Source organism: Hypanus sabinus, chromosome 11, assembly GCF_030144855.1.
Source record: "Hypanus sabinus isolate sHypSab1 chromosome 11, sHypSab1.hap1, whole genome shotgun sequence".
NCBI classification, from domain to species: Eukaryota; Metazoa; Chordata; class Chondrichthyes; order Myliobatiformes; family Dasyatidae; genus Hypanus; species Hypanus sabinus.
In genome coordinates this window covers 107,192,224-107,219,857 of record NC_082716.1, presented here as the reverse complement: position 1 = coordinate 107,219,857, position 27,634 = coordinate 107,192,224, and the positions used below count along the sequence as shown (strand labels likewise).

The 27,634-nt window shown below is 47.1% G+C and overlaps 1 protein-coding gene across 11 annotated transcripts in view; it reads left to right on the top strand.

Annotated features, from left to right (window-relative positions):
• Positions 1-27,634, top strand: part of zgc:85932 (uncharacterized protein LOC405875 homolog) — a 118,725-nt gene that overhangs the window by 30,679 nt on the left and 60,412 nt on the right. For all 11 annotated transcript variants that reach the window (XR_009514860.1, XR_009514859.1, XM_059985039.1 and 8 more), the window contains exons 9-16: positions 3,008-3,174; positions 7,113-7,285; positions 7,367-7,575; positions 9,875-9,926; positions 16,749-16,826; positions 19,469-19,529; positions 23,866-23,930; positions 25,121-25,189. Coding sequence is in view for 9 of the 11 variants with exons in the window: in XM_059985039.1 (XP_059841022.1) it covers positions 3,008-3,174; positions 7,113-7,285; positions 7,367-7,575; positions 9,875-9,926; positions 16,749-16,826; positions 19,469-19,529; positions 23,866-23,930; positions 25,121-25,189 (874 nt within the window). In the remaining 2 variants the exon portion in view is untranslated. The remainder of the gene's footprint in view (positions 1-3,007; positions 3,175-7,112; positions 7,286-7,366; positions 7,576-9,874; positions 9,927-16,748; positions 16,827-19,468; positions 19,530-23,865; positions 23,931-25,120; positions 25,190-27,634) is intronic.

The window sequence follows — 27,634 nt, the reverse complement described above, 5'->3', positions numbered from 1 at the left end:
ATCCTTAGTAATGGACGCTGCCTTTCTGAGACACCGCTCCCTAAAGATGTCCTGGGTACTTTGTAGGCTAGTGCTCAAGATGGAGCTGACTAGATATACAACCTTCTGCAGCTTCTTTCGGTCCTGTACAGTAACCCCTCCACATCAGACAGTGATGCAGCCTGTCAAAATGTTGTCCATGGTACAACTATAGAAGTTTTGAGTGTATTTGTTGACATGCCAAATCTCTTCAAACTCCTAATAAAGTATAGCCACTGCCTTGCCTTCTTTATAACTACATCGATATGTTGGGACCAGGTTAGATCCTCAAAGATCTTGACGCCCAGGAACTTGAAGCTGCTCACTCTCTCCACTTCTGATCCCTCTATGGGGATTGGTATGTGTTCCTTCATCTTACCCTTCCTGAAGCCCACAATCAGCTCTTTCGTCTTCCTTACGTTGAGTGCCAGGTTGTTACTGCGGCACCATTCCACTAGTTGGCAAATCCCACTCCTGTATGCCCTCTCGTCACCACCTGAAATTCTACCAACAATGGTTGTATCGTCAGCAAATTTATAGATGGTATTTGAGCTATGCCTAGCCACACAGTCATGTGTACACAGAGAGTAGAGCAGTGGGCTAAGCACACACCCCTGAGGTGAGCCAGTGTTGATTGTTAGCGAGGAGGAGATGTTATCACCAATCTGCACAGATTGTGATATTCTGATTAGGAAGTCAAGGATCCAATTACAGAGGGAGGTACAGAGGCCCAGGTTCCGCAACTCTCAATTAGGATTGTGGGAATGATGGTATTAACTGCTGAGCTATGGTCAATGAACAGCATCCTGATGTAGGTGTTTGTGTTGTCCATGTCATCTAAAGCTGTCTGAAGAGCCATTGAGATTGCGTCTGCCATTGACCTATTGTGACGATAGGCAAATTGTAATGGGTCCAGGTCCTTGCTGAGGCAGGAGTTCATTCTAGCCATGACCAAAAGCATTTCATCACTGTCGATGTGCATACTACCTGGCAATAATCGTTAAGGCAGCCCACATTATTCTTCTTAGGCACTGGCATATGCTGTGCATATGCATATAATTATGCATTATCCAATTATGCATGTAATTGTTGCCTTTTTGAAACAAGTGGGAACTTCTGTCCGTAGCAGTGAGAGGTTGAAAATGTCCTTGAATACTCCCGCTAATTGGTGGCCCAGGATATGTTGAACCCAAGAAAGATCCTCAGAGATGTTGACACCCAGGTACTTGAAACTGTTCACTCTTTCCACTTTTCATCCCTCTGAGGACCGGTGTATGTTCCCTTGTCTTACCCTTTCTGAAGTCCACAATCAGCTCTTTGGCCCTATTGACTTTGGTGTTCCTGCAACACCACTCAACTAGCTGATATGTCTCACTCCTGTACGCCCTCTGAATTTTTGCCAACAATAGTTGCATCATAAGCAAATTTACAGTTAGCATTTGAGCTGTGTCTAGCTGCAAAGTCTTAAGTGTTGAGAGAGTGGAGCAGTGGGTTAAGCACATATCCCTGGTGTGTGTCACTACTGATCATGGAGGTTCAACTAAGCTAGAAATGTTTCTTGATGATTCTCATTTGTACTCGGTGTCTGAGGCTTCTCACTGAAGTGTCCAACAATAATCAGCCAGTATTGATGGATTCCAGTTTCTGATCCCTGATACCATTTCTCCATGACCGCAATGTCCTGGTGAAACCCTTCACCGTGATCGTCACTGACAGCGCCAAGATTTGCAGGGAAGAACTAAATGGAAATGCAGAAAATGAATCTTTATTGACATGTTGAACTTCATGGTTTTGTTTGCTTGAAGCATGTTGTCAACGAGTTGCATAAAGTCTGGTGCTCTGTAGTTGCCAAGAAAATTTTCAGCAACATCCTTGAATGCCTTCCATGTGAGTTTCTCCGGTCCCACTAGAAGTTCTTCGAATTGCCTGTCATTGATGACTTGTTTGAGCAACAAAAATGCCTCCTTAATCTTGGCATCAGTTATTCTGACTTTAATTATGAACTGAAATAACAAATATAGGCGACTTTAAAAAATGTGCATGATAAGGATATTTTATGGTGATATTCATGATCAGCAGCCCAAAATCCATAAGATATGCCCAAAAGTATTCAGGAAGCAAAATCTTTGCTGTCCTGAGTATTCAGGGAATAGACTGTGCAAAGGTTTTGGGTAATAAGTCTTTTGCTCAGACTGCAGTCATTTTATGTACTGCACTGTACTGCTGCCACAAAAGAAACAAATTTCATTACGTACGTGGGGAATGATAAACCTAATTCTGTTGTGGGTCTCTAAAATGGATTGAGAGTAGGAATGGGACAAGGAGAGGGAATCAGGGTTAGGAAAAAGGGAAGGGAAGGGAGGAAGCAGGAAGCACCCAAGAGACAATCTGTTATGATCAATAAACCAATTATTTGGAATCAAATGACCTTGCCTGGTGTCTCAGGGCTAGCTATGTCTGCACCCGTGACACTACCCATCCCTGGCACTCACTCTCTGCCACCTGTCCCACCCCTCTCCCATGGCACTCCACCCTCACCATTCCCAACATCCTTTGCTCCCACCAGATTTACACACTCGCTCTCTGCTCCACATTGAGAAATGCTGTACTGTGCAAAAGTCTCAGGCACCCTAGCTGCAGTGTGTGTGTGTGTGTGTGTGTGTGAATTAAAAAAATACTGTATGCCTAAGACTTATGCACCGGATTGTACTTAGCAGGAATATTAGGCATTATGGTGAGTAGGTAGACGGAGCTGAGCCCACTGCCAAATCAGAATGGCCATATTGAATGGTGGAGTGGGCTCGATGGGCCAAAATGGCTGACTCCTGCTTCTAGTTCTTATGCGGGACTTGAACCCACAACCTCCAGAAGCAACATATAACACACAGAGCCGCGGCTGACAGTTTGTGACTGTGTGCGAGTGTGGGTTATTTTCCACCCTGATGCTGATTAATCGGACAGTTCTTTTGTGTGTGTTTGCTTCAATGAGGATGTCCATTGAGGACTTCAAGAAAATTTTTTCCTGCGTGGAGATTTGCCATTTAAGTCTGGATCTGCTCTCCAACCCAGAGGGGATGCTGAAACCCTGGGTCCAGATGATCTACGAGGGTCGCTGGATTCGGGGCTTCTCTGCTGGAGGCAATTTACACTACAAAGGTACGATGCACGCGCCGAGCCTCGGCCGTTGTCTCCACCGTCCGGTTGGGTGATCAGAGCAATGTTAGGGGTGTCCCACTCTGGAGCAGGGAAGGTCAGCAGGATTTTCATCCCTGAACCAATCTCATTCCTGGTCTTTACCCTGAGAGGACCCCTTCCCTCTTCCACCACCCCTGAACCAGGGTCTCCTGGTGGCCACCCTGCTTGGCATTCCCATTCTGATATGTCAGTCCTTGGCCTCCTCTACTCCAATGATGGGGCCACACTCAGGCTCAAGGAGCAACACCTTGTATTCCGCCTGGGCAGCCTCCAACCTGATGGCATGAATATCGATTTCTTCAAATTCTGGTGATGTTCCCACCTCTCCTCCTCTTCACCATTCCCCATTTCCCTCTCTCAGCTCATCTCCTTACCTGCCCATCATCTCCCTCTGGTCCTCCCCCTTCCCCCCACCTTCCCTTCCTATCATGGTCTTCTGTATTCTCCTATCAGATTCCCCCTCCTCCAGCCCTGTTTCTCTTTCACCAATTAAGCTCCCAGCTCTTTACTTCACCCCTTTCCCCGTCTCTGGGTTTCACCTGTCACCCACTACCTTGTACTTCTTCCTCCCCTCCTCCCCCTCCTTCTTACCCTGGCTTCTCCCTTTCCTTTCCAGACCTGAAGAAGGGTCTCAGCTGAAGCATCAACTGCCTGGCCCACTGAGTTCCTCCAGCAGTTTGCATGTGTCACCCCTGTCCTGTACACGGTGGGGGCCCGTTCCTTTTACCACCACCCCTGAACCAAGCTTACTCCTGCCCCTTTCCCTCCTTCCCGTTTCCGTTAACCAGAGCCTCACCTGAACTCGGTTCCGTTTCCAATCTGTACGCGTTATTCCTTTACTTACTGACCTCCCTACCCACGTCCAACAACACCCGATTCTAATTCTTCATCCCTGCTGACAGCCTTCACCTCCAAGCCCAGCCATCCATCACCAGCTTCATTCAGAATTGGATTCGTTCGTCACGCATTCCCCGAAGCATGCAGTGAACTGCCTCGCTTGCGTTAACAACCAGCACAGTCTGAGGGTGCGGCCCACAAGCGTTGCCAACACAGCACACCCACAGTGTTCGGCAGGACAGCACAGAGCAGAACAGGCAACAAAAACAGAGCGTCCGTTTAAAAGCAAACAAAACAAGTCCCTTCCCCAATTTCCAACCCACATTGGAAGACAGGCTTCCAACCCCAGGACAGGCCCTTAGTGTATCCTTGTGTGTACATTGAAACATACAGTGAAAAGCATCGTCTGTGTCATAGTTGTAGAAAAGTACAACTCGTAAAGGGGCCCTTCAGCCCATCTAGTCCATGCTGAACCATTTAAGCTGCCTATTCCCATTGACCTGCACCAGGACCATAGCCCTCCATACCCCTACCACCCAGGTACCTATCCAGACTTCTCTTAAATGTTGAAATTGAGCTCACGTGCGCCCGTTCTGCTGACAGCTCAGTCAACAACCAACACGGTGTGAGGATTGTGCTGGGGGCAGCCCGCAAGTGTTGTAACGCTTCCAGTGCCAGAAGAGAGTGCCCACAACTCACTAACCCTAACCCTTTTGAATCTTCTTTGAAATGTCAGAGCCACTTTGGGGGAAGAAGACGCTTCGGCCCATCGAATCGGTACCGGACTTACAGAATAATCCCATTCCCCACCATCCTGGATGGAGAGTAACCCACTCTCTCCCCACCTTCCCATCAACGCACTTCGCCCTCACACGAGGGGCAAATTCATAGCAGCTGAACAACCCACCGTGTCTTTGAGATGTGGGAGGAAATTGTTGCCCCCAGAGGGAAACGCGCACAGTCACGGGGAGAACACACAAACTCCAGGGCAGCAGCGGCAGAGATCAGAATCAAGCAGAGGTCTCTGGTGCTCTGCAAGGCAGGAGCTCTGCCCGTTGTTACACTGTCCTGGCCACCTCTTGGGTTTCAAAGTTCAAAGTAAATTCAATATCAAAATACATGTACGTCATCATATACAACCCCGTGGTGTGTTTTCTTCTGGGCATTCACAAGTCCATAGTAGAATAATAACCATAACAGAATCAGTGAAAGACTGCACCACCTTCGGCATTCAAGCAGGTGCAGAGAACAACCTGTGCAAATACAGAAAGAAAAGTTAGTAATAATAAATAAATAAGCAATAAATATCAAGAACATGAGATGCAAAGTCATTGACTATGAGCCCATAGGTTGTGGGAAATTTCAGTGAAGGGGCAGGTGAAGTTGAGTGAAGTTATCCACACTGGTTCAGGGGCCTGATGGTTGTGGGGTAATAACTGTTCCTGAACCTGGTGGTGTGGGACCTGAGGCTCATTGTGGTGAGTGAAGTTACCCACACTGGTTCAGGAGCCTGATGGTTGTGGGGTAATAACAGTTCCTGAACCTGGTGTTGTGGGACCTGAGGCTCATTGTGGTGAGTGAAGTTATCCACACTGGTTCAGGAGCCTGATGGTTGTGGGGTAATAACTGTTCCTGAACCTGGTGATCTGAGTCCTGAGGCTCTCATACCTTCTAGCTGATGGTAGCAGCAAGAAGAGAGAGTGTCCTGGGTGGTGGGTGTTCCTGATGGTGGATGCTGCTTTCCTGCGACAGCGTTCAACGTTTACCATAGAACCTGGGAGTGTCGTAGAGTCATAGAAAAGCATAGCACAGAAACATGCCCTTTGGCCCATCTAGTCCATGTTGAACCATTAAACTGCCTACTCCCATCGACCTGCACCAGGACCGCAGCTCTCTGTACCCCCAACATCCAACCTTCTGTGAAGTGTTGGACTCAGGGTCACACATGCACCACTTGGACTGGCAGCTCGTCCACACTCTTACCATCCTCACCAGCTGTAGGAGTTTCCCCTCATGTTCCCCTTAAACTTTTCATCCTTCACCCTTAACCCATGACCTCTGGTTGTAGTTCCTCCCAACCTTGTTAAGACTAGCATGACCCTTGAGTGGTTGAAGGGTTATGCTTGCCTGGTTTCTGATGCCTTCAGCTCCCTGGGTTCAGGAATGAGCTGTTTGGGGTGCTTGTTATTTATTTATTTAGAGATACAGCACGGTACGGGTCCTTTTGCTCCAACGAGTCTGCACTACCCAGTTGCACCCTTGTGACCGATTAACCCACAAGACCGTAAGATAAATGTGGGAGCAGAATTCGGCCATTTTGGACCATCGGGAGACTGTTCTGCCGCTTCAACATCATGGCTGATCCATTTCTCTCTCAGCCCCAATCTCCTGCCTTCCCCCCATATCCCTTCATGCCCTGACTAATCAAGAATCTATCACCCTCTGCTTTAAGTACACCCTATGACTTGCCCTCCTGTGACTCCCCCACCAGAGGAAACATCCTCTCCACATCCACTCCATCGAGGCCTTTCAACATTCGATTGGTTTCAATGAGGTCACCCTTCATTTTTCTGAATTCCAGTGAGTACAGGCCCAGAGCCATCAGACACTCTTCATACAACAAGCCTTTCAATCCTGGAATCACTTCAAGCACGTATGTCTTTGGGCTGCGGGAGGAAACCGGAGCAGCTGGAGGAAATCCACAGACAAGCTCCTTGCAGTTAGTGGCAAGAATTGCACCCAGGTCTTACTTTGATTGAGATATAGTACGGAGTAGGCCCTCCCAGCCCTTCAAGCTGCACCACCCAGCAATCCCCCGATTTAACCCTAGCCTAATCACATGACAATTTACATTGACCAATTAACCTACCAACCTGAGAACATACAAACTCCTTACGGGCAGAAGCGGGAGTTGAACCCCTATTGCCGGTATTGTATGGGGGCTGTGCTACCCACTGCTCTACCGTGCTGCAGTTTTGATGGATTCTATTGACTGATGCTGTAATAGCATTACGCTGCTGCGCCGCCCCTTTACGCAACTCCCTTTGCCTTGTTGCTCTCAGACAAGTACTACTGGATGAACCCACAGTTTAAGCTCACCCTGCTGGAAGAGGATGACGACTCGGAGGACCCTGAGGTGAGCTGTACCTTCCTGGTGGTCCTAATGCAGAAACACAGGCGCAGAATGCAGCTGACGGGAGTCAACTTCCTGTACATCGGCTTCGACATCTTCCAGGTGAGGTCACGCCGCGCGGCCTCGTTATTACTTCACCCGCCTCCAACTCGCACCGCTCACTCCCTCCGTCCTCCTCGGCAGGGAGACCCCGCGAAGGCTTTCTTGACGTTTGAGGATCTGCAGAGGGCGGCGCCCTTGCTGTCCACGAAGGAGCACAGAAACGCCAGCGAGGTGATGCTACGAGGCCGCCTCCCGCCTGGACATTACATCATCATTCCGTCCACGGCCAACCCCAACGAGGAGGGTGAATTCCTTCTACGAGTCTTTACCGAGAAGGGTAACCTAGCCAAGTAAGCAAGAGCTTTTTTGTCCCAAAACCAGGCTACTGAGAGTTGCATTCAATTATCTATCCATCTATCTATCTATTTATCTTACTATCTATCTGTCTATCAGAACAGGCCTCCAGCCCTTCGAACTGCGGCGCCCTGCAATCCCCTGATTTAACCCTAGCTTAATCACGGGACAATTTACAATAACCAGTTAACCTATGAACTTGTACATCTTTGGACCGTGGGAGGAAACTGAGGCACCCGGAGGAAACCCACGCAGTCACAGGGAGGACGTACAAGCTCCTTACAGACGGCGACGGGAGTTGAACCTATGTTAGGCTGGGCAAGGATAGCATGGTAGTGTAGTGGTTAGCATAATGCTTTACCGTGCCATGAAAGGTAGCACAGGGTTCAGTCCCAGCGACTGTCTATGAAGCGTTTGTACGTGGCCCTGAGCAGCATGCAAAATGCTGGAGGAGCTCGGCAGACCAGCCAGCACCTATGGAGGTGAATAAGCAGCCTACATTTTGGGACGAGACCCTTCTTCAGTGCTTCTGTGTTCCTCTGGATTTCCACCAGCTTCAGAATTTCTTCTGTTCCTATGTCGTTACGTGCTTCTCGTGTCCGCGTGAGTTTCCTCCGGGTGCTCCGGTTTCCTACCACGTTCCAGAGATGTACAGGTTAGAATGACTCAGTTGTGGGCCTGCTATGTTGGCGTCAGAAACATGGCGATGCTCGCAGGCTGCCCCCCCCTCCCCCCCAGCACACCTGAGTGTGTTGATTGTCCGGGGGGTGTGCTGGGGGGCAGCCGGCCAGCGGGGAAGTCTGGCAGGAGTGGGGACGAAGCCTTTTTGAGTCAGGTCACCCCGGGCTTTCAAGCTCTTGTGTCTTCTCCCTGATGGTAGAAGAGAGAAAAGGGAATGGTCACAGTGGCTGGTATCCCCAAAGATACTCACAAAAACCAGAAAATCTGCCAGTGCTGGAAATCCAAAGCGACACACGCAAGATGCTGGAGGAACTCAGCAGGCCAGGCATCCTGAAGAAGGGCCTCAGCCCAAAGCGTCTACTGTTTACTCTTCTCCGTAGATGCTGCCTGGCCTGCTGAGCTCTCCCAGCATTTTGTGTGTGTTTGCCTGATGATATTGCTGGCCGCCCTGAGGCAACGCACCGTTGAGGGGCGCTGGATGGAAGGGAATGACAAGCCGATGATGGAAGGGGCTGCTGAGCACTCTTCGCAGGTTACATTGGTCCTGGGCAGAGCAGCTGCCAGAACCGGGCTTCAAGGCTAGTGGAGGGAGAGAAACGCTGGGATAGGTTACTCAGTGCAGCCAGGCTTCATTTGGAAGGTGCGGTGGACGCAGTCAGTCTTACAGAGAGAGGTCTTGACACACAAGAGAGATAGTGGGGCTTGGGGGAGGGTGAGGCAGGCTACAGTTAGTGCTGCTGCCTCACACTTCTGGGGCTCCCAAGTTCGAATCTGGCTTTGGGTACTGTCAGTGTGGATTTGCATTTTCCCCCTGCCTCTGCGGTGTTTCAGCTTCCCCCCCACGTCACCAAAGGATCAGCTGGGTTGCTGAACTGGCCCTCCGTGTGGATAGGTGGTTAAAAACATTCAAGAAGTTGGGAGGAATGCGAGAAGGTATAACAGAACAGAGAGGTGGGGAGTGGGGCAGCATGGACCCAATGGACAGAATAGCCTCCTTTTGCTGTATCAGCAATGAGATGAAAATCTTAGAGTCACAGAGGGAGAGAGGAACTAATTGGCAAGCTATTCCCAAAGAACCCATAGTTCGATAGTTGTGCAACCTTCTGTGGAGACTGCCTCGACTCCCCAGGGGGCTCAGTCTTTCAGCTGGGTGGACCCTGGTTCAGCACCACGGGTACTTGCCAGTCGATTCAGAGCCTCCTAAGGAAGACAATGGGCTTCGTTGCTGTAAACTACACCAGGGTTTAGGCTTTAGAGCCCCACTCTGGGATCCTCTTCCCCCACCCCCACCCCACAATTGAGCAGATCAGGGCCTTTACGGTAATCCTCTCACTTTGAATCTTTTTAACCATTCATCCACATCAGGGCCATTTATCCACCCAACTTATCTTTGGTAATGTGGGAGGACACCGGAGCCCCGAGGACAAACTCCTGTTGCGACAGGGAGAATGTGCAGTGGAAGGGAGTGAGAACGGAGGTCGTGGGCCTCGGGGATCGTGTCATACCCCGTACACGCACCGCTGGGAATTGAACTCTGATCAATAGTCAGTGAATGGCACAAAATGTTTCTGTGTCTTCATGGTGAACGGTTGATCGAATGCTTCTCTCCCTTAGGCCGGTAGAGAGGAACACGTCGGCAGCTGAGACTCCACGGGCAAGTGCAGGGGTAAGTGTGCGTACGTGCCCACATGAATGTGTGTGGACACTCGTGTGCGTGTATGTATGTGTGTGTGTGAGTTTGTGCACATGGAGGCGAACACGCTGGGCTGAGCTGTTCCCCGGTCTTGGCAATCAATCTGCAAACGTTTCATCGCCGTACGGGGAGACATCGTCAGTGCGCTGTTTACTTGTGAGATTGGAGAGCAACTCAACCCAACCGTGCGCCATGTGAGCGACACATTTTCCGAATTATTTCCACGTGAATGTGTGTTTGTAAGTGTATGTCTGTACCTTTCTTTTCAATTCGTTCGGATGTGAGCTAGTGAACTGAGGCCAGACATTTGGGACTGAGAGATGTGGATCATCAGAGGCAGGTAAATGCTCTATCACTGAAATTATAGGTCACTGGTGAACTAAATACTCAGTGCCGCATCTAGCTCCCCTTAAAAAGCTGCCATGGCACAGAAACAGGCCCTTCGGCCCATCAAATCCAGAGCAGCCCTCAACACCTGTACGGAAACACCAATGCCTTTGAATGGAAAGTGCTACAAAAGGTAGTGAATCCAGCCCAGTCCGTCATGGGTGAAGCCCTCAACCATTGAGTACATCCACATGAAAAACTATTGTAGGAAAGCAGCATCCATCAACAGAGATCCCCACCACCCAGGACACGATCTCTTCTCACTGCTGCCATCAGGCAGAAGGTACAAGAACCTCAGGCCTCACGCCAACAAGTTTAAGAGCAGTTACTACCCCTCAATCAAGAGGCTCTTGAACAAAAGGGGATAACTACACTCACTTGCCACATCAATGAGATGTTCCCACAATCAATGATCTCACATTAACGACTCTTTATCTCATTATTTTATGTTCTCATTATTTATTGCTATTTATTTGTATTTACATCTGCACAGTTTGTTGTTTTTCTGCACTCTGGTTGATCTTTCATTGATCCTGTTATAGTTACTATTCCATAGGTTTATGAGTATACCTGCCAGAAAATGAGTCTTGGGGTTGACTTGTGTCCCTAAGGCAGTTTGATGTTGTTTACAACTTCACTCTGGCAACCTCTGCGACGACACTGATGCCAAACTGTATCGGCGCTTCCCTTCTCTTGGACTACATCAGTGAAGTGGAGAGGGGGATCCCACTGCATGAGCAACAGCCGGTTCTTCAAATCTTCCCTGGTGAGGACACAGTCCACCAGAGGCGCAAACCCACGACCCCCTGGGACCAACGGCTTCCTACTACTATATGTACTTTGATAATAAAATTTACTTAGAACTCTGAACACTAGCCCCAGGTTGGGCCATTGTTAAGGCCAGTCATGGTGGGTATAATATCCATGGATCAGAAGCAGAAATAGGTTTAATATCACCGGCATACATCGTGAATGCAATACGTAGTAATAGAAAAAACTGTGAATTACAGAAAGTGTGTGTGTGCGTGTGCGTGTGAGTGTGCGTGTGAGTGTGTGTGTGTGTGTGTGTGTGTGTGTGTGTGCGTGTGTGTATATATATAGATTATATAATAAAGTCTATTTTATATGATGGCAACAATGAGAAGAGGGCATGTCCTGGGTGATGGGGTCCTTAATGATGGATGCCACCTTTCTGAGGCATCGCTCCTTGAGGCAGAGGGATCTGCTGGTAAAGAATGGCATCAGATGATGCATTATGATCAGAGATTAAGGGAGCTAGGGCTTTACTCTTTGGAGAGAAGGAGGATGAGAGGAGACATGATAGAGGTGTACAAGATATTAAGAGGAATAGATAGAGTGGGCAGCCAGCGCCTCTTCCCCAGGGCACCACTGCTCAGTACAAGAGGACATGGCTTTAATGTAAGGGGTGGGAAGTTCAAGGGGGATATTAGAGGAAGGTTTTTCACTCAGAGAGTAGTTGGTGTGTGGAATGCACTGCCTGAGTCCGTGGTGGAGGCAGATACACTAGTGAAGTTTAAGAGACTACTAGACAGGTATATGGAGGAATTTAAGGTGGGGGGGGGGATATATGGGAGGCAGGGTTTAAGGGTCAGCACAACATTCTGGGCCAAAGGACCTGTACTGTGCTGTACTCTTCTATGTTCTAGATCGGTGGAAAGATGTGACATAGGTTTGGGAGATGTTGAATCCTTGTGGGTTGAGTTAAACTGCAAGGTAAAAGGACCCTGATGACAATTATTTACAGGCCTCGCTATGGTAGCTGGGATGTGGACAACGGATTACAACAAGAAATAGAAAAGGCATGTCAAAAGGGCAATGTCATGATATAGTCATGGGCGATTTTAACATGCAGGTCGACTGGGGGGAAATCAGGTTGGTGATGGATCTCAAGAGAGTGAGTTTGTCGAATGCCGATGAGATGACTTTTTAGAGCAGTTTGTCGTTGAGCCTACCAGGGGATCAGCTATACTGGATGGGGTGTTACGTAATGAACCGGAGGTGATTACGGAGCTTAAGTTAAAACGGCCCTTAGGAACCAGTGATCACAACATGATTGAGTTCAACTTGAAATTTGATAGGGAGAAAGTAAAGTCTGATGTCGCAGTATTTCCGTGGTACAGAAATTACAGTGGTATGCAAGAGGAGTTGGCCAAAGTAAATTGGAAGGAGATGCTGGCAGGGATGACAGCAGAGCAGCAATGGTGGGAGTTTCAGGGAAAAATGAGGAAGGTACAGGAGAGATGTATTCCAAAAACAAAGAAATCCTCAAATAGCAGTATAGTACAACCGTGGCTGACAAAGGAAGTCAAAGCTAATGTAAAAACAAAAGAGAGGGCATAAAACAAAGCAAAAATTAAGGCAGTGAGTGAGAATAAAAGGATCCTTGTCTGATTCGCTGCCAGTGACTAGTGTTCTGCAAGGGTCAGTGTTGGGACCACATTTTTATGCTGTATATCAGTGAATGCAAGAGCAGGGATGTGATGCTGAGGCTTTATAAGGAACTGGCGAGGCCTCACCTTGAGTACGGTGAACAGTTTTGGCCTCCTCATCTAAGAAAAGATGTGCTAGCTTTAGAGAGAGTCCAGAGGTGGTTTACAAGGATGATTCCGGGAATGGAAGGGTTATCAAACGAGGAACGTTTGATGGCACTGGGTCTGTACTCACTGGAATTCAGAAGGATGGGGGTGTGGGGGGGGGATCTCATTAAATCCTTTCAAACATTGAAAGGCCTAGACAAAGTAGATGTGGAAAGAATGTTTCCCTTGGTTGGGGAGTCTAGGACAAGAGGGCACAGCCTCTGGATAGAGGGGCATCCATTTAAAACAGAGATGCAGAGAAATTTCTTCAGCCAGAGGATGGTGAATTTGAGGAATTTGTTACCACAGGCAGCTGTGGAGGCCGGGTCGTTGGGTGCAGTTAAGGCAGAGATTGATAGGTTCTTGATTGGACACGGCATCAAGGGTTACAGGGAATAGGGTTGAGGAGGGGGGAGAAAGGATCAGACATGATTGAACGGCAGAGCACAGTGGGTCAAATGGCCCAATTCTGCTCCCATGTGTTATGGTCTAAAATATCCTAGATACAATGAGACTAGTACCCATGATGGAGCTGACTAAGTTTACAATTCGATGCAGCTTTCTTCAGTCCCATGAACACTACCCTACTATTTTGCTCTCTGTTTACACTAATTTATATTTTATATATTCTTTTTGTAACTTGTGGAGATTTTTGGGTATCGCACTGTCCTGCTGCCACAACACAACAGATTTCACAACATATGCCACCGATAATAAACCTGATTCTGATACAAACAGGAGCACTTTAGATTCCCCTTGAGCCTGCCTCCTTATTTATGAATATAAAGCTCAAAGCAAATTTATTATCAATGTACAACTATGTCACCATATACAACCCTGAGATTAATTTTCCCGTGGGCACACTCAACAATTCCCTAATAGAATAATAATATATTAATGGAATCATTAAAAGACCGCACCAACTTTGGCATTCAACCAAAGTGCAAAAGACAACAAACTATCCAAATGAAAAAGAAAGAAATAATAACAAATGAATAAACGATAAATATCAAGAACATGCGATGAAGAGTCATTGAAAGTGAGTCCATAGGTTTTGGGAACGTTTCAGTGATGGGGCGAGTGAAGTTATCCCCGTTCGTTCAAGAGCCTGTTGGTTGAGGGGTTGTAACTGTTCTTGAACCTGGTGGTGTGAGTCCTGAGGCTCCAGTACCTCCTTCCTGATGGCAGCACGGTTAATCCAAGACACGGGAAAGTCTGCAGATCCTGAAAATCCAAAGCGACATACTCAAAATGCTGGAGGAACTCAACGGGTTAGGCCGCATCTATGAAAATGAATAGATAGTTGATGTTTCAGGTCAAGACCCTTCTTTAGGACCTGAAGTAGCAACTTGTATAAACACACTCCACTATCAATCTAACCCTTCCCTCGTGAATCAAACGTTCCCCAATCTGTTTATTTTTCTATTTATGATCAGAATTATAAATCTTAGCTGATCTTGGAGGGGAGTTTGGTGATCCTGCGTCTGTGGTTCCGGGATGGTGGAAGGCCCACAGGTTGTGTTTTGATGATGGGGCACGTTGAAGGAGGGCTGCACACTTGCCGTGACCACCAACAGACAGGCAGTGTGTGTCTTTGCCCATCTTGTGTGAAGAGCAACAATACTCAGAGAGCCCTACAGCACGGATACGTGCCCTTTGGCCCATCTACTCCATGCTGGATATTTTATTCTGCTCTGTCCCATCCACCTGCACCTGGACCATAGCTCACCGTACACCTTCCGTCCATGTACTGATCCAAACCCCTCTGCTGAAGAAGCTGGACTTGTTTCAGCCACCCAGGGAAGAAGGCGTCAGAAGCAATGCGTGGAGATGGTGCATGATCCAGCAAGCAAAGTGATTGGCTCAGACAGTTTTATTATGATCATAAGGTCCTGTTGAACATTGGTACTGTGGAATACTAGGAGTCCAGTTCATTGGTGAGACCAACGGCAGGGTAGCTTCATGGCTTCGAAGGTAGCGCGGACCAGCTCCTCGTGCCTCGGGGTTGCCTGTTGCAATCTTCGTGGAAGGAGAATCAGAGCTGGACTCCGTACTGGATTGGGGACTGGCCTCTCCTGTCGGTGCTGCTCTCCTGTGTTCGCTCAGTGGAGGACAAGTTGGATTGTGTTCATCTGTAGCTGCACCTGAGCGAGATGAGGAACTGCTACAGGCTTGTTCTTGCGGAGACATGGCTCCAGGATAGCATCCTTGCACCATCAGGCTACGACATTCAGGGATGTGGACTATATTAATATTATTATTATTTTGTAACTGTGTCTTTCTGCTGTCATGATTATATTTATGTATTTTGCACCTCGGCCCCGGAGGAATGCAGTTTCATTGGACTTTATTCAATAAAGTTTGGTTGACAATTAAATTTGAATTTGAGCTAAGTGGTGTAAATAATCCCATATCCACCACTTGCGCTGTCAGCTCTTTCCACACTCCCATCACCCTCTGAGTGAAGTAGTTTCCCCTCAAGTACCCTTCGATATTTCAGCTTTCACTCCTAACCCATGAGCTCTAGCTTTAGACTTGCCCAACTTCAGTGGGAAAAGCCTGAGGCCATGGGCAGATCAGTTACCAGACGAAGTCGTCATGCACCCAGACAGGATAACCTCCTGTAGCAAATTGATCTAAAGAGCAGTTTGGTGAACCTGTGCACCTGTGTCTGTGGTGAGAGGCCCCGGGTTTAAGAGCAACACTGACAGCAGGACAGGTCAATGGAGATGCACACCGTGAGCTCGATCCTTACCCTGGTCGCCAGCACGTAGGCTGCGTGTGGCCTTTTCACCTCATGTGAAGAGCGATGGTCTTTGCCTGAGAGCGTTAACTATTAACTATGTCAGTAGTTCAGCTGGTAGGATGCAGGATCACAGCTGTCATTCTTTGTGTGTTAACAAATCACCAGCAAGTAATCCATTTTAGTGCTGCTGTTTCACGCCGCAGTCCACAGGCGCCTTGCTTAATGCAGTTGGGCCACATCATTAAAAACCCCTGCTGCAGACATTTGAAACAAAACTGTAAATAAGACCATAAGACATAGGAGCAGAATTAGGCCATTCAGCCCTTTGAATCTCCTCCACCATCCATCATGGCTCATTTTATTACTCCTCTCAACCCCAGATTCTCCTTGTAACCTTTGACTCCTTGACTGATCAAGAATCTATCAGCTTCTGCTTTAAATATACCAAATGACTTGGTCTCCACAGCTGTGTGTGGCAATGAATTCCACAGGTTCAGCACCCTCTGGCTAAAGAAATTCCTCTTCATCTGTGTCCTAAATAGATTTCCCCCTGTTCTGAGGCTGTGACTTCTGGTCCTAGATATAGATGGGTTCAATGTTCTTTCAGAAATCGGATGGCAGAGGGGAAGAAGCTGTTCCTGAATCACTGAGTGTGTGTCTTCAGTCTCCTGTACCTCCTCCCTGATGGCAGAGGGGAAGAAGCTGTTCCTGACTCGTTGAGTGTGTGTCTTCAGTCTCCTGTACCTCCTCCCTGATGGCAGAGGGGAAGAAGCTGTTCCTGAATCGCTGAGTGTGGGTCTTCAGGCTCCTGTACCTCCTCCCTGATGGCAGAGGGGAAGAAGCTGTTCCTGAATCACTGAGTGTGTGTCTTCAGGCTCCTGTACTTCCTCCCTGATGGTAGCAGTGAGATCAGGGCAAGGTCTGGGTGATGGGGGTCTTTAATGATGGATGCCACCTTTTGAACTCCAGCGAATACAGGCCCAGAGCCATCATATGCTCCTCATAAATTAACCCTTCCCTTCCTGTGGACCTAGTACTGATCGTGTTTAACCCTTTATTCTCCAGGTTCAGCCCGACCTTATACACTGCCCCCTTCCGCCTGCTGAAGATTCCAGGGAATTGTTTAACAAGTACAGTGGGCCGGTGAGTTTGTACGCAATTCATCACCAGATTTCCTCGGCCCTCTTTCAGGCTGCACCCTTCCACATCGGAAGGGTTCTCCTTTGGGCTCATCCACCTGTTGTGGAACTGGAATTGGAATTGGTTTGTTATTGTCAAATTTTGTCTCGCTTCTCCTTGGGATTCTTCCAGGAATGACGAGGTCTTAATTCCCATGTTTCAGTTTATTTTAAAGTACAAGCAACATATAACATGATACAAAGACAGAAGAATAAAGAAGTAAAGCGAAAGATGGTGCCTCTGAAAAATCCATCATTTTTGTAGAGAAGAAATTCCTTAGATAGCAACAAACTAGTTAATAGTATACATAATTAAAACAATTACATCACGTGGGTAATGGGCTAATAGCTAGCCAATGAAAAATGAGAAAGGGGATAAACCGTTAGTTTAGACGCTATACTGCTTTCTGCCAGTGAGTGGGGATGGACCAACATGTACTGTGAAAAATACATGAGTTTGTTAAAAAGTACAAAGCCTATAGAAAGTATTTTTTAAAAACCAGTGATTTACAACAATACAGATGAAATCATTACACAGTGGATTGAGGCATAACATGGTAAGACCATAATAGAAGGCAGAATAAAGCAGAGAAGATGGAGAGCAGGTAGACAGAGTGCCATATCTAAATGAGGTAGATTGTGAGGTCAAAGGTCCACCGTACCGTGCAAGAATCTGGTAACCGTGAGGTAGAAGCTGTCCTTGAGCCTGGTCGTACATACATTCAGACGTTTCTATCTTCTGCCCAATGGGAGAGGCAAGAAGAGAGAAAGTCTGGGGTTGGAGAGGTCTTCGCTTTGACATCCGGATGCTTTACTGAGGCAGCGAGAAGTGTAGACAGAGGGGAGGGATGGATCTCTGCTTCATTTATGAATCTTAGGGTTCTTCCAGGAGTCAAAGAAATGGCAAGCAGTCTTAATTCTAACAAAAGTTTATTTTAGAGTACAAGCAGACACACAAATACTGAGCAAACTAAATAAGGAGCTGAGATACGACGCCGAGCAGTGAATGCAAAGACAAAAGAAGCAAAAGGAAAGATGGTGCCTCTGAAAACACATCACTTTTATAGAGAGGAAATTCCTTAGATAGAGAGAAACTAGTTAATAGGCTACTTGATTAAAACAATTACATCAGGTGGGTAATATGCCAATACTTAGCCAATGAAAAATGAGAAAGGTGATAAACTGTTAGTTTAGCTGCTATACCACTTTCTGCCAATGAGTGTGAGAAATACATGAGTTTGTTTAAAACCTACAAATCTTATAAAACCTACTATTTAAAAAAATGTGGTTTCCAACAATGCAGACCAGACCATTACACAGTGTATTGAGCTAGGACAAGGTAATGCAGAATAAAGTACAGAGAAGTTGGAGATTGGGTAGACAAAGTGCATGAATGTAATGAGGTGGATTGTGAGGCCAAAAGCCCATCTTGCCATACAAGAGATCTGACAGTGTTGGGACAGAAGCTGTACTTGAGCCTGCTGGGATGTGCTTTCAGGCTTTTCAATCTTCTGCCTGATGGGAGAGGGGAGAAGAGAGTGTGTCTGGGGTGGGTGATGTTTCCGACGAGGTCTGGCAGTGAGAAGTGTAGACAGAGGGGAGCAATGCAGGAAACAAGGCTCAAGCATCTGTGGAGGGAAATGGGCAGTCAACGTTCCAGGACTGAGAGATAAAGTTGACCGTTTAATACGTAGTGAAATTTGTTGTTATGCGGTAATGGTACATTGCAATACATAATAATAAAAACTGAATTGCAATAAGTATATATAAAATAGTTAAATAAATAGTGCAAAGAAAGTAGTGACATAGTGTTGATAGGTTCAGTGTCCATTCAGAAATATGATAGCAGAGGGGAAGAAGCTGTTCCTGAATCACTGAGTGTGTGTCTAAAGGCTTCTGTACCTCCTTCCTGATGGTAGCACTGAGAAGAGGGCATGTCCTGGGTGATGGGGGTCCTTGATGATGGACGCTGCCTTTTTGAGGCATCGCTCCTTGAAGATGTCCAGGATGCTGGGGAGGCCAGAGCCCATGATGGGGCATCTGAGTTTACAACTTTCTGTAACTTATTTCGATCCTGTGCAGTGGCCCCATACCAGATGGTGATGCAGCCAGTTAGAACACTCTCCACAGTACATCTGCAGAAACTTGCAATTTTCTCAAACTCTTAGTAAAATATAGCCAATTCTTTGTAACTGAATCAATATGTATTGACACTGTATGACGTGCTTCTGAAATAAATAGCTTTCAAGTTGAAAAAGTACATTCGATCATGTATTACGAGACCAGCAAAGCTGGACCGTCTTACAGAGATTTTTTAAAAAATTAATTAAACTAAATTAGTGATACAGCAGAATTATTAGTGAAGTTAGCGGTCAACAAAAAAGACCATTCCCTTGGCTTACCCTCGCTCAACTAGACTAAACTGATTGGCTAAGACAAAGAGAGGATACAGAACTATATGCTTTGCTTCTAGCACGCCAACCCACGTGACAAATTATCCACAATACACGCGCAACACAAAATACAACACAGACAGAAAATAGATGTATGGCTCCTACACACTGTACCTGTGACAAATAAAGCTTTCTATCTTCAATGTCAATGCAGGATGAGGCAATATCAGCGCTAGAGCTTCAGAAACTGCTGGCAGAGATTCTGCAGAAAACTGGTAGGTATTTTGATTTTTTCTTACTCTCATCGGAGTTAAGAGAGGCGGGACTGTGTAGGCATGTGACGTCGGGCAGTGAAGCGGGGAAGATTTGAAAAGGACACAGCCTTAAACGGCGGGCGGTGGAGTGAGCCGGGAGCAGAGTGTAGGCTTAAGGGCTTTGGCTGAACGGGCTTAGGCGGAAGCGGGTGAGGCAAGATAGGTTTAGGTTTCAGTTTTTCCTGGTACGGTTGGCCGTCCTTATCCGCAGATTCCGTATGTGCGGATTCAACCAACCGCGGATCGGGAAGACCTGGAAGTTCTCTCTTCAGCACTCGTTGTTTAAGCACATACAGACTATTTTTTCTTGTCATTATTCCCTAAGCAATACAGTATAACAACTATTTACATAGCATTTACATTGTATTAGGTATTATAAGCAATCTAGAAATTTAAGTCATTTCTAAGTACAGGCAGTCCCCGGGTTAAGAATGAGTTCCATTCCTGAGTCCATCTTTAAGTTGGATTTGAAGTCAGAACAGGTACATCCAGTATTATTTAGTGTCAGTTAGTTAAATGTTTTTCTTAGTATATAGTACATATTTTACCTTTCTATGCATATAAAACACTTAAGAAACATACGTAGTTCAATAATTTAACCACTGCGTTGCTTAGTAATACTTGTAGCTTTCATCGGGGCAGGGCCTTTCACATGCTCCATTAAAATTGTTCCGATCGTTGACCGACTGTAGCCTAACACTTTTCCAATAACCGACGGCATTTCACCTCTTTCCAATCTCTTTATTACTTCCACCTTATTTTCAATGGCGCTCGTGATTTTTTTTGTGAACAGAAACGCTGCGGATTTAGAGCTGTGCCGCCAGGTCCTAATGTCCACCGCACGCAGACATGTTAAATAAAGTCCTGGGGTTCCGCTGGGTCCTAAAGACCTACATGTTAAATAAGGGACTTGAGCATCTGCGAATTTTGGTATCCACTGGGGGCATTCCCAGAACCAATCCCCCGCAGATAAGGAGGGCCGACTGTATTTGAGGAAAGGAGAAGTATGAGTGTGAGGGCAGCTTATTGTTCTCGGTGTTGGATGTGGGAGGTCCTGGAGTCTCCGAGCCTCCCGGACGTCCACGTCTGCGCCAGGTGCACCGAACTGCAGCTCCTGAGGGACCGAGTTAGGGAACTGGAGATGCAGCTCGATGACATTCGCCTAGTCAGGGAGAGCGAGGGGTTGATAGAAAGGAGTTACAGGCAGGTGGTCACACCAGGGCCACAGGAGGCAGACAGGTGGGTCACGGTTAGGAGGGGGAAGGGGAAGAGTCAGGTACTAGAGAGTACCCCAGTGGCTGTACCCCTTGACAATTTAAGAAGGGGGCAGGGAAGCAAAAAGGAAATTATAGACCTGTTAGCTTGACATCGGTGGTTGGGAAGTTGTTGGAGTCGATTGTCAAGGATGAGGTTACGGAGTACCTGGAGGCATATGACAAGATAGGCAGAACTCAGCATGGTTTCCTTAAAGGAAAATTCTGCCTGACAAACCTAGTGCAATTTCTTGAGGAAATTACAAGTAGACTAGACAAGGGAGATACAGTGGATGTTGTGTATTTGGATTTTCAGAAGGTCTTTGACAAGGTGCTGCACATGAGGCTGCTAAACAAGATAAGAGTCCATGGAATTATGGGAAAGTTACATACGTGGATAGAGTGTTGGTTGATTGGCAGGAAACAGAGAGTGGGAATAAAGGAATCCCATTCTAGTTGGCTGCCGGTTACCAGTGGTGTTCCACAGGGGTCCGTGTTGGGACCGCTTCTTTTTACGTTGTATATCAACGATTCGGATTACGGAATAGATGGCTTTGTGGCTAAGTTGGCTGAAGATACAAAGATAGGTGGAGGGACTGATATTGCTGAGGAAACAGAGAGTCTGCAGAGAGACTTGGATAGATTGGGGGAATGGGCAAAGAAGTGGCAAATGAATTACAATGTCAGAAAGTGTACGGTCATGCACTTTAGTAGAATAAATAAACGGGCAGACTATTATTTAAATGGGGAGAGAATTCAAAGTTCTGAGATGCAATGGGACTAGGAGTCCTCGTGCAGGATACCCTTAAGGTTAACCTCCAGGTTGAGTCAGTGGTGAAGAAGGCGAATACAATGTTGGCATTCATTTCTAGGGGAATAGAGTATAGGAGCAGGGATGTGATGTTGAGTCTCTATAAGGCACTGGTAAGACCTCACTTGGAATACTGTGTGCAATTTTGGGCTCCTTATTTAAGAAAGGATGTGCTGACATCGGAGAGGGTTCAGAGAAGATTCACTGGAATGATTCCGGGAATGAGAGGGTTAACATATGAGGAACGTTTGACCGCTCTTGGACTGTACTCATTGGAGTTTAGAAGAATGCGGGGGGACCTCATAGAAACATTTTGAATGTTGAAAGGCATGGACAGAGTGGATGTGGCAAAGTTGTTTCCCATGGTGGGGAGTCTAGTACGAGAGGACATGACTTGAAGATTGCAGGGTGCCCATTCAGAACAGAGATGCGAAAAAAAAAATTTCGCCAGAGGATGGTGAATCTATAGAATTTGTTGCCACGGGTGGCAGTGGAGGCCAAGTCATTGGGTGTATTTAAGGCAGAGATTGATAGGTATCTGAATAGTCAGGGCATCAAAGGTTATGGTGAGAAGGCAGGGGAATGGGAGTAAAGGGGAGATTGGATCAGCTCATGATGAAATGGCAGAGTAGACTCGATGGGCCGAATGGTTGACCTGCTCCTTTGTCTTATGGTATGACTGAGGGTTCAGACACTTTCAGTCCCTTCTCTCCCTTGGACAAAAGAGCTAACCAAGTGAAGTGGGTTTCCCAGACCCGCCTGTGTGTCTTGACGAGATGAGGTGGTAAGGTAGCATTGTGGTTAGCATAACGCTTTACAGTACCAGTGACCCAGATTCAATTCCCGTCACTGCCTGTAAGGAGTTTTTACGTTCTCTCTGTGACCACATGGGTTCTCCAGTTTTCCCCCTGCAGTCCAAAGACCTACTGGTCAGTAGGTTAATTTTAGGCGAAAGTTCAATCAGGGAAATGTCAGGAAAATGCTGGGTGACATGACTCAAAAGGCCAGAAGGGTCAACTCAGTGAGTATTTCAATGAATAAATTTATTATCATAGTGCATATGCTGTTTGTCACCCTGAGATTCATTTTCTTGCAGGCATTTGCAGAAACACAGTAGCATTTTATGAGAAACTATGCATAAACAAAGACTAACAAATAACAGATGTGTAAGAGGAGGCAATTGTGCAAATATAAGAGCAATAACTCCTTTTGAACATGGTGGTGTGGGACCTAAGGCTGCTGTACCTCCCTCCTGATGGTAACAGCAAAAGAGAGCATGGCCTGGGTGGTGGGGATCCTTGATGAGGCTAAGGGGTAAGTTGATGGATGGTTACACGATTTGATGGAAGGGAGAGGCCAGAATGGGTATGAGTTGTAAGAATCATACAGCATTGTAACAACTGTTGGGGTCCACTGTTTTTTTTTAAACACTCGTTATAAGACATTGGATGAATTAATATCGGACTAAGGCCGTAGTTTAATCGTAATTTGTACTTCTTCAACAAACTTGTGGTGGTCCATCCCCACTCACTGGCAGAAAGCGGTATAGCAGCTAAACTAACGGTTTATCACCTTTCTCGTTTTTCATTGGCTAAGTGTTTGCACAATACCTATGTGATGTAATTGTGCAATCATTGATTGGTTTATTCTTGCCTAAGGAATTTTCTGTTATCTGGATTATAAAAGGTGATGGGTTTTTCAGAGGCACCATCTTTTCTTCATCTTCATCTTTTTATCTTTACCTTTGCTTTTTATTTCTTTGCTCCTCAGTTCTTCGTTTAGTTTGCTTATGTCTGTTTAAACTTTAAACTATCTTTAAGAATTAAAACTTCTCACCATTCTTAGCCTCCAGAAGAACACTAAGGATCAGAAAACCAGCACAGGTCCAACCCAGGCCATCACATCTACACTGAGCAGCGGGCACCCATCTTGTCAGTCGTTGTCTGTGTATTCCTTTTCATTGTATTTCTTTATTTTCTTGTGAATGCCTGCAAGAAAATGAACCCATGCTGTATGTCAATAAATAAATAGATAATATTGTAAGCCTGTATCAAATCAGCCCTCAGCTTTCATCACTTCAGAGTAAATATCTCCATAGATGCTGCCTGACTTGCTGAGTTCCTCCCACACTGTGTGTTTTCATCAGGGATTGTTGACTTTTGAGATTACAACAATTTAAATCTTTAATTTTGGGCAAGAACTACAGTCACCTTCTGTCTCATTGACCTCCCAGGTCTCAGTGAGAAGTGGGATCAGTTTGGACTGGATGCCTGCAGAAGCCTCATTTCGCTAACAGATGTATCCTTTTTGTGGCCTCAATAAGCACCTGCGCGGGAGGATGAAAGTTCAGAATGCCCTGTCCCTCCCCCTCAGGCTGGGCTAAGGTCCCGCAGGGGCCACGTCGGAAGCAAGCCCAGATTTTCCATCTGCCTGAACAACCTGCCACTGAAGATGTTGCGGATGAGGTGCATCCAGGAACGACATTCGAGTTAAGGGAGAGATCACTGATCTAACTAGACCATGATTGTCTGATAATCCAGTTTGGCTCATTGAGTGAGCACATCATATCACTAGCAAGCGTTAGTAGTTTTATGGTCCGAACCCCACAAAGTGGTGGGATACTAGTTCGGTCTGCACCCATTGGTCTCCCAAGTCATTATCCTGCAGAATGTGCAACTTCAGCCAGATGGACTACTGACCAACGCTGATATCCTCTGCACGCCAAATATGGTTGGTTTGCCCACGTCAAATTCGGTTGGCTTGCCCGGGTCACATGTAGTTGTTTGCCCACATCATAACGTTGAAAGAGTGCAGAGAAATTTGACAAGGATGTTGGTGGGATTGGAGGGCCTGGGTTATAAGAAATTATTAAATATGTTAGGACTTCAGACCTTGGGACATAGAAGTTTTGGGGAGATTTGATGGTATACAAAATTATGAGGGGTATAGATAGGGTAAATGTAAGCAGGCTTTTTCCACTGAGGTTGGGTGGGACTACAACCAGAGGTCATGGGCTAAGGATGAAAGATGAAAAGATTAAGGGGAACATGAGAGGAAACTTCTTCACTCAGAGGGCTGTGCGAGTGTAGAACAAGCTACTAGCACAATTCGAACTCAATTTCAGCACTTAGGAGAAGCTTGGATAGGTACATGGATGGGAGGGGTATGAAGATTATGGTCCAAGTGTAGGTCGATGGGAGTAGGCAGTTTAAATTATTCAGCACAGACTAGATGGGCCAAAGGGCCTGTTTCTGTGGTGTACTTTTATAGTTGCCCTACCCACATTAAATGCAGTCTATTACCCATATCAAATATGGTTGCCCTACCCACATTAAATGCAATTTATTACCCATATCAAATATGGTTGCTTTGCCAACATCAAATATGGTTGCCTTGTTTACAACAAGAGATGGCTGACCCTTTTGGTATTTGTGCATTTCAAAATCCCATTGTGTTTAGGTAGTATTTCCTTAACCTGAGATAAACAGAACCATGGCTTTGGAAAAATGCGATTTGAGGGATTTAGTCATCTCTGGACTAAAATCTGCCATTGGACAGTGAGTATTGGCAAAGGATCTTTACCCTGTTCTGCAGAAAGGTCTTGTTATAATATACAGAGGTCTGGTGGTTGAGTGGGAAAGGGATGGGAAAGAGTCTGAGGTGGGGTAGGGTGGGGGTGTTGGCTATTTGAAATATGTTAACCAACCTCTTATTTTTCACCTCAAATCTCAGAATCAAACTTGGAGCTTCCCTGTCAATGTTGCTGTGGTGGGACTTAATAGTTCATTTCTAGTTTTTCGTTGGTTCCACAGGTACATGCATTGGTATACAGGCCACCAGAACGCCTGCTGCCTGGACTATTTTGTAGAAGTACCAAGAACGTAGGAGGAAAGGCATTCATGTTTATGACATAGAAACACACCCCATTTACCTGTCCAGGAAGTTGGAGAGAGATATAGAAAGCTCCCAACAATAACTTAAAGTGGATTTATCCAAAGTCCTGTCACCTGGTTCCCATCTCACACTGACATAGAGTAATTATTATTTCTGATTAAATATTCCAAGTTTCAAAGGTATATTTTATTATCAAAGTATATATGCAGATTACAACGCTCAGATTCGTCTTCTCCAGATAGCCTCAAAATGCAGAAAACCATAGCAGTGATTGAAAGAAAGGCATCAATCCCCCGTACCAACAAAAAAAGAAACAAAAGCTTGCAAGCCCCAAACACCACACCCCACCTCTCCCTCCCTCACACAAAAACTAACAGATCACCCAAACCCCAGCCCGTGTATCAGCAAGAAGAAAGCATGGGCGAGCACACAAAAAACAGAACTGAAAGAGGCCAATGTCCAGCCCATAAAACTCAGAACTTCAGTGACATCCCCAAGAGCATCAGGACCCAGGAGCCTCCCCGAGGGGGGTAACTCGAACCAGTAGCCCCTCCGAGGGCAGCGACTCAAACCAGCGGCTTCCCCGAGAGCCACTCGCTCTCCTCTGCATTTGCCTCAATGTTTCAATCTTCTTTGATGCTGTAATCAGCGAGAAATGTAGTTGATCACGGCCCCTCATCTCTCTCAGAGCTTCTCCTCATGGTCGATCACGGCCCCTCATCTCTCTCTCAGCTTCTCCTCATGGTCGATCACGGCCCCTCGTCCCTCTCTCTCAGCTTCTCCTCATGGTCGATCACGGCCCCTCGTCTCTCTCTCAGCTTCTCCTCATGGTCGATCACGGCCCCTCGTCCCTCTCTCTCAGCTTCTCCTCATGGTCGATCACGGCCCCTCGTCCCTCTCTCTCAGCTTCTCCTCATGGTCGACCACAGCCCCTCGTCCCTCTCTCTCAGCTTCTCCTCATGGTCGATCACGGCCCCTTGTCTCTCTCTCTGAGCTTCTCCTCATGGTCGATCATGGCCCCTCGTCTCTCTCTCAGCTTCTCCTCATGGTCGATCATGGCCCCTCGTCTCTCTCTCAGCTTCTCCTCATGGTCGATCATGGCCCCTCGTCTCTCTCTCAGCTTCTCCTCATGGTCGATCACAGCCCCTCGTCTCTCTCTGAGCTTCTCCTCATGGTCGATCATGGCCCCTCGTCTCTCTCTCAGCTTCTCCTCATGGTCGATCACGGCCCCTTGTCTCTCTCTCTGAGCTTCTCCTCATGGTCGATCATGGCCCCTCGTCTCTCTCTCAGAGCTTCTCCTCGTGGTCGATCACGGCCCCTCGTCTCTCTCTCTCAGCTTCTCCTCATGGTCGATCACGGCCCCTCGTCTCTCTCTCTCAGCTTCTCCTCATGGTCGATCACGGCCCCTCGTCTCTCTCTCTCAGCTTCTCCTCATGGTCGATCACGGCCCCTCGTCTCTCTCTCAGCTTCTCCTCATGGTCGATCACGGCCCCTCGTCTCTCTCTCAGCTTCTCCTCATGGTCGATCACGGCCCCTCGTCTCTCTCTCTCAGCTTCTCCTCATGGTCGATCACGGCCCCTCGTCCCTCTCTCTCAGAGCTTCTCCTCATGGTCGATCACGGCCCCTCGTCTCTCTCAGCTTCTCCTCGTGGTCGATCACGGCCCCTCGTCCCTCTCTCAGCTTCCCCTCATGGTCGATCACAGCCCCTCGTCCCTCTCTCTCAGCTTCTCCTCATGGTCGATCACGGCCCCTCGTCTCTCTCTCAGCTTCTCCTCGTGGTCGATCACAGCCCCTCGTCTCTCTCTCAGCTTCTCCTCATGGTCGATCACGGCCCCTCGTCTCTCTCTCAGCTTCTCCTCATGGTCGATCACGGCCCCTCGTCTCTCTCTCAGCTTCTCCTCGTGGTCGATCACGGCCCCTCGTCTCTCTCTCAGCTTCTCCTCGTGGTCGATCACGGCCCCTCGTCTCTCTCAGCTTCCCCTCATGGTCGATCACAGCCCCTCGTCCCTCTCTCTCAGCTTCTCCTCATGGTCGATCACGGCCCCTCGTCTCTCTCTCAGCTTCTCCTCATGGTCGATCACGGCCCCTCGTCTCTCTCTCAGCTTCTC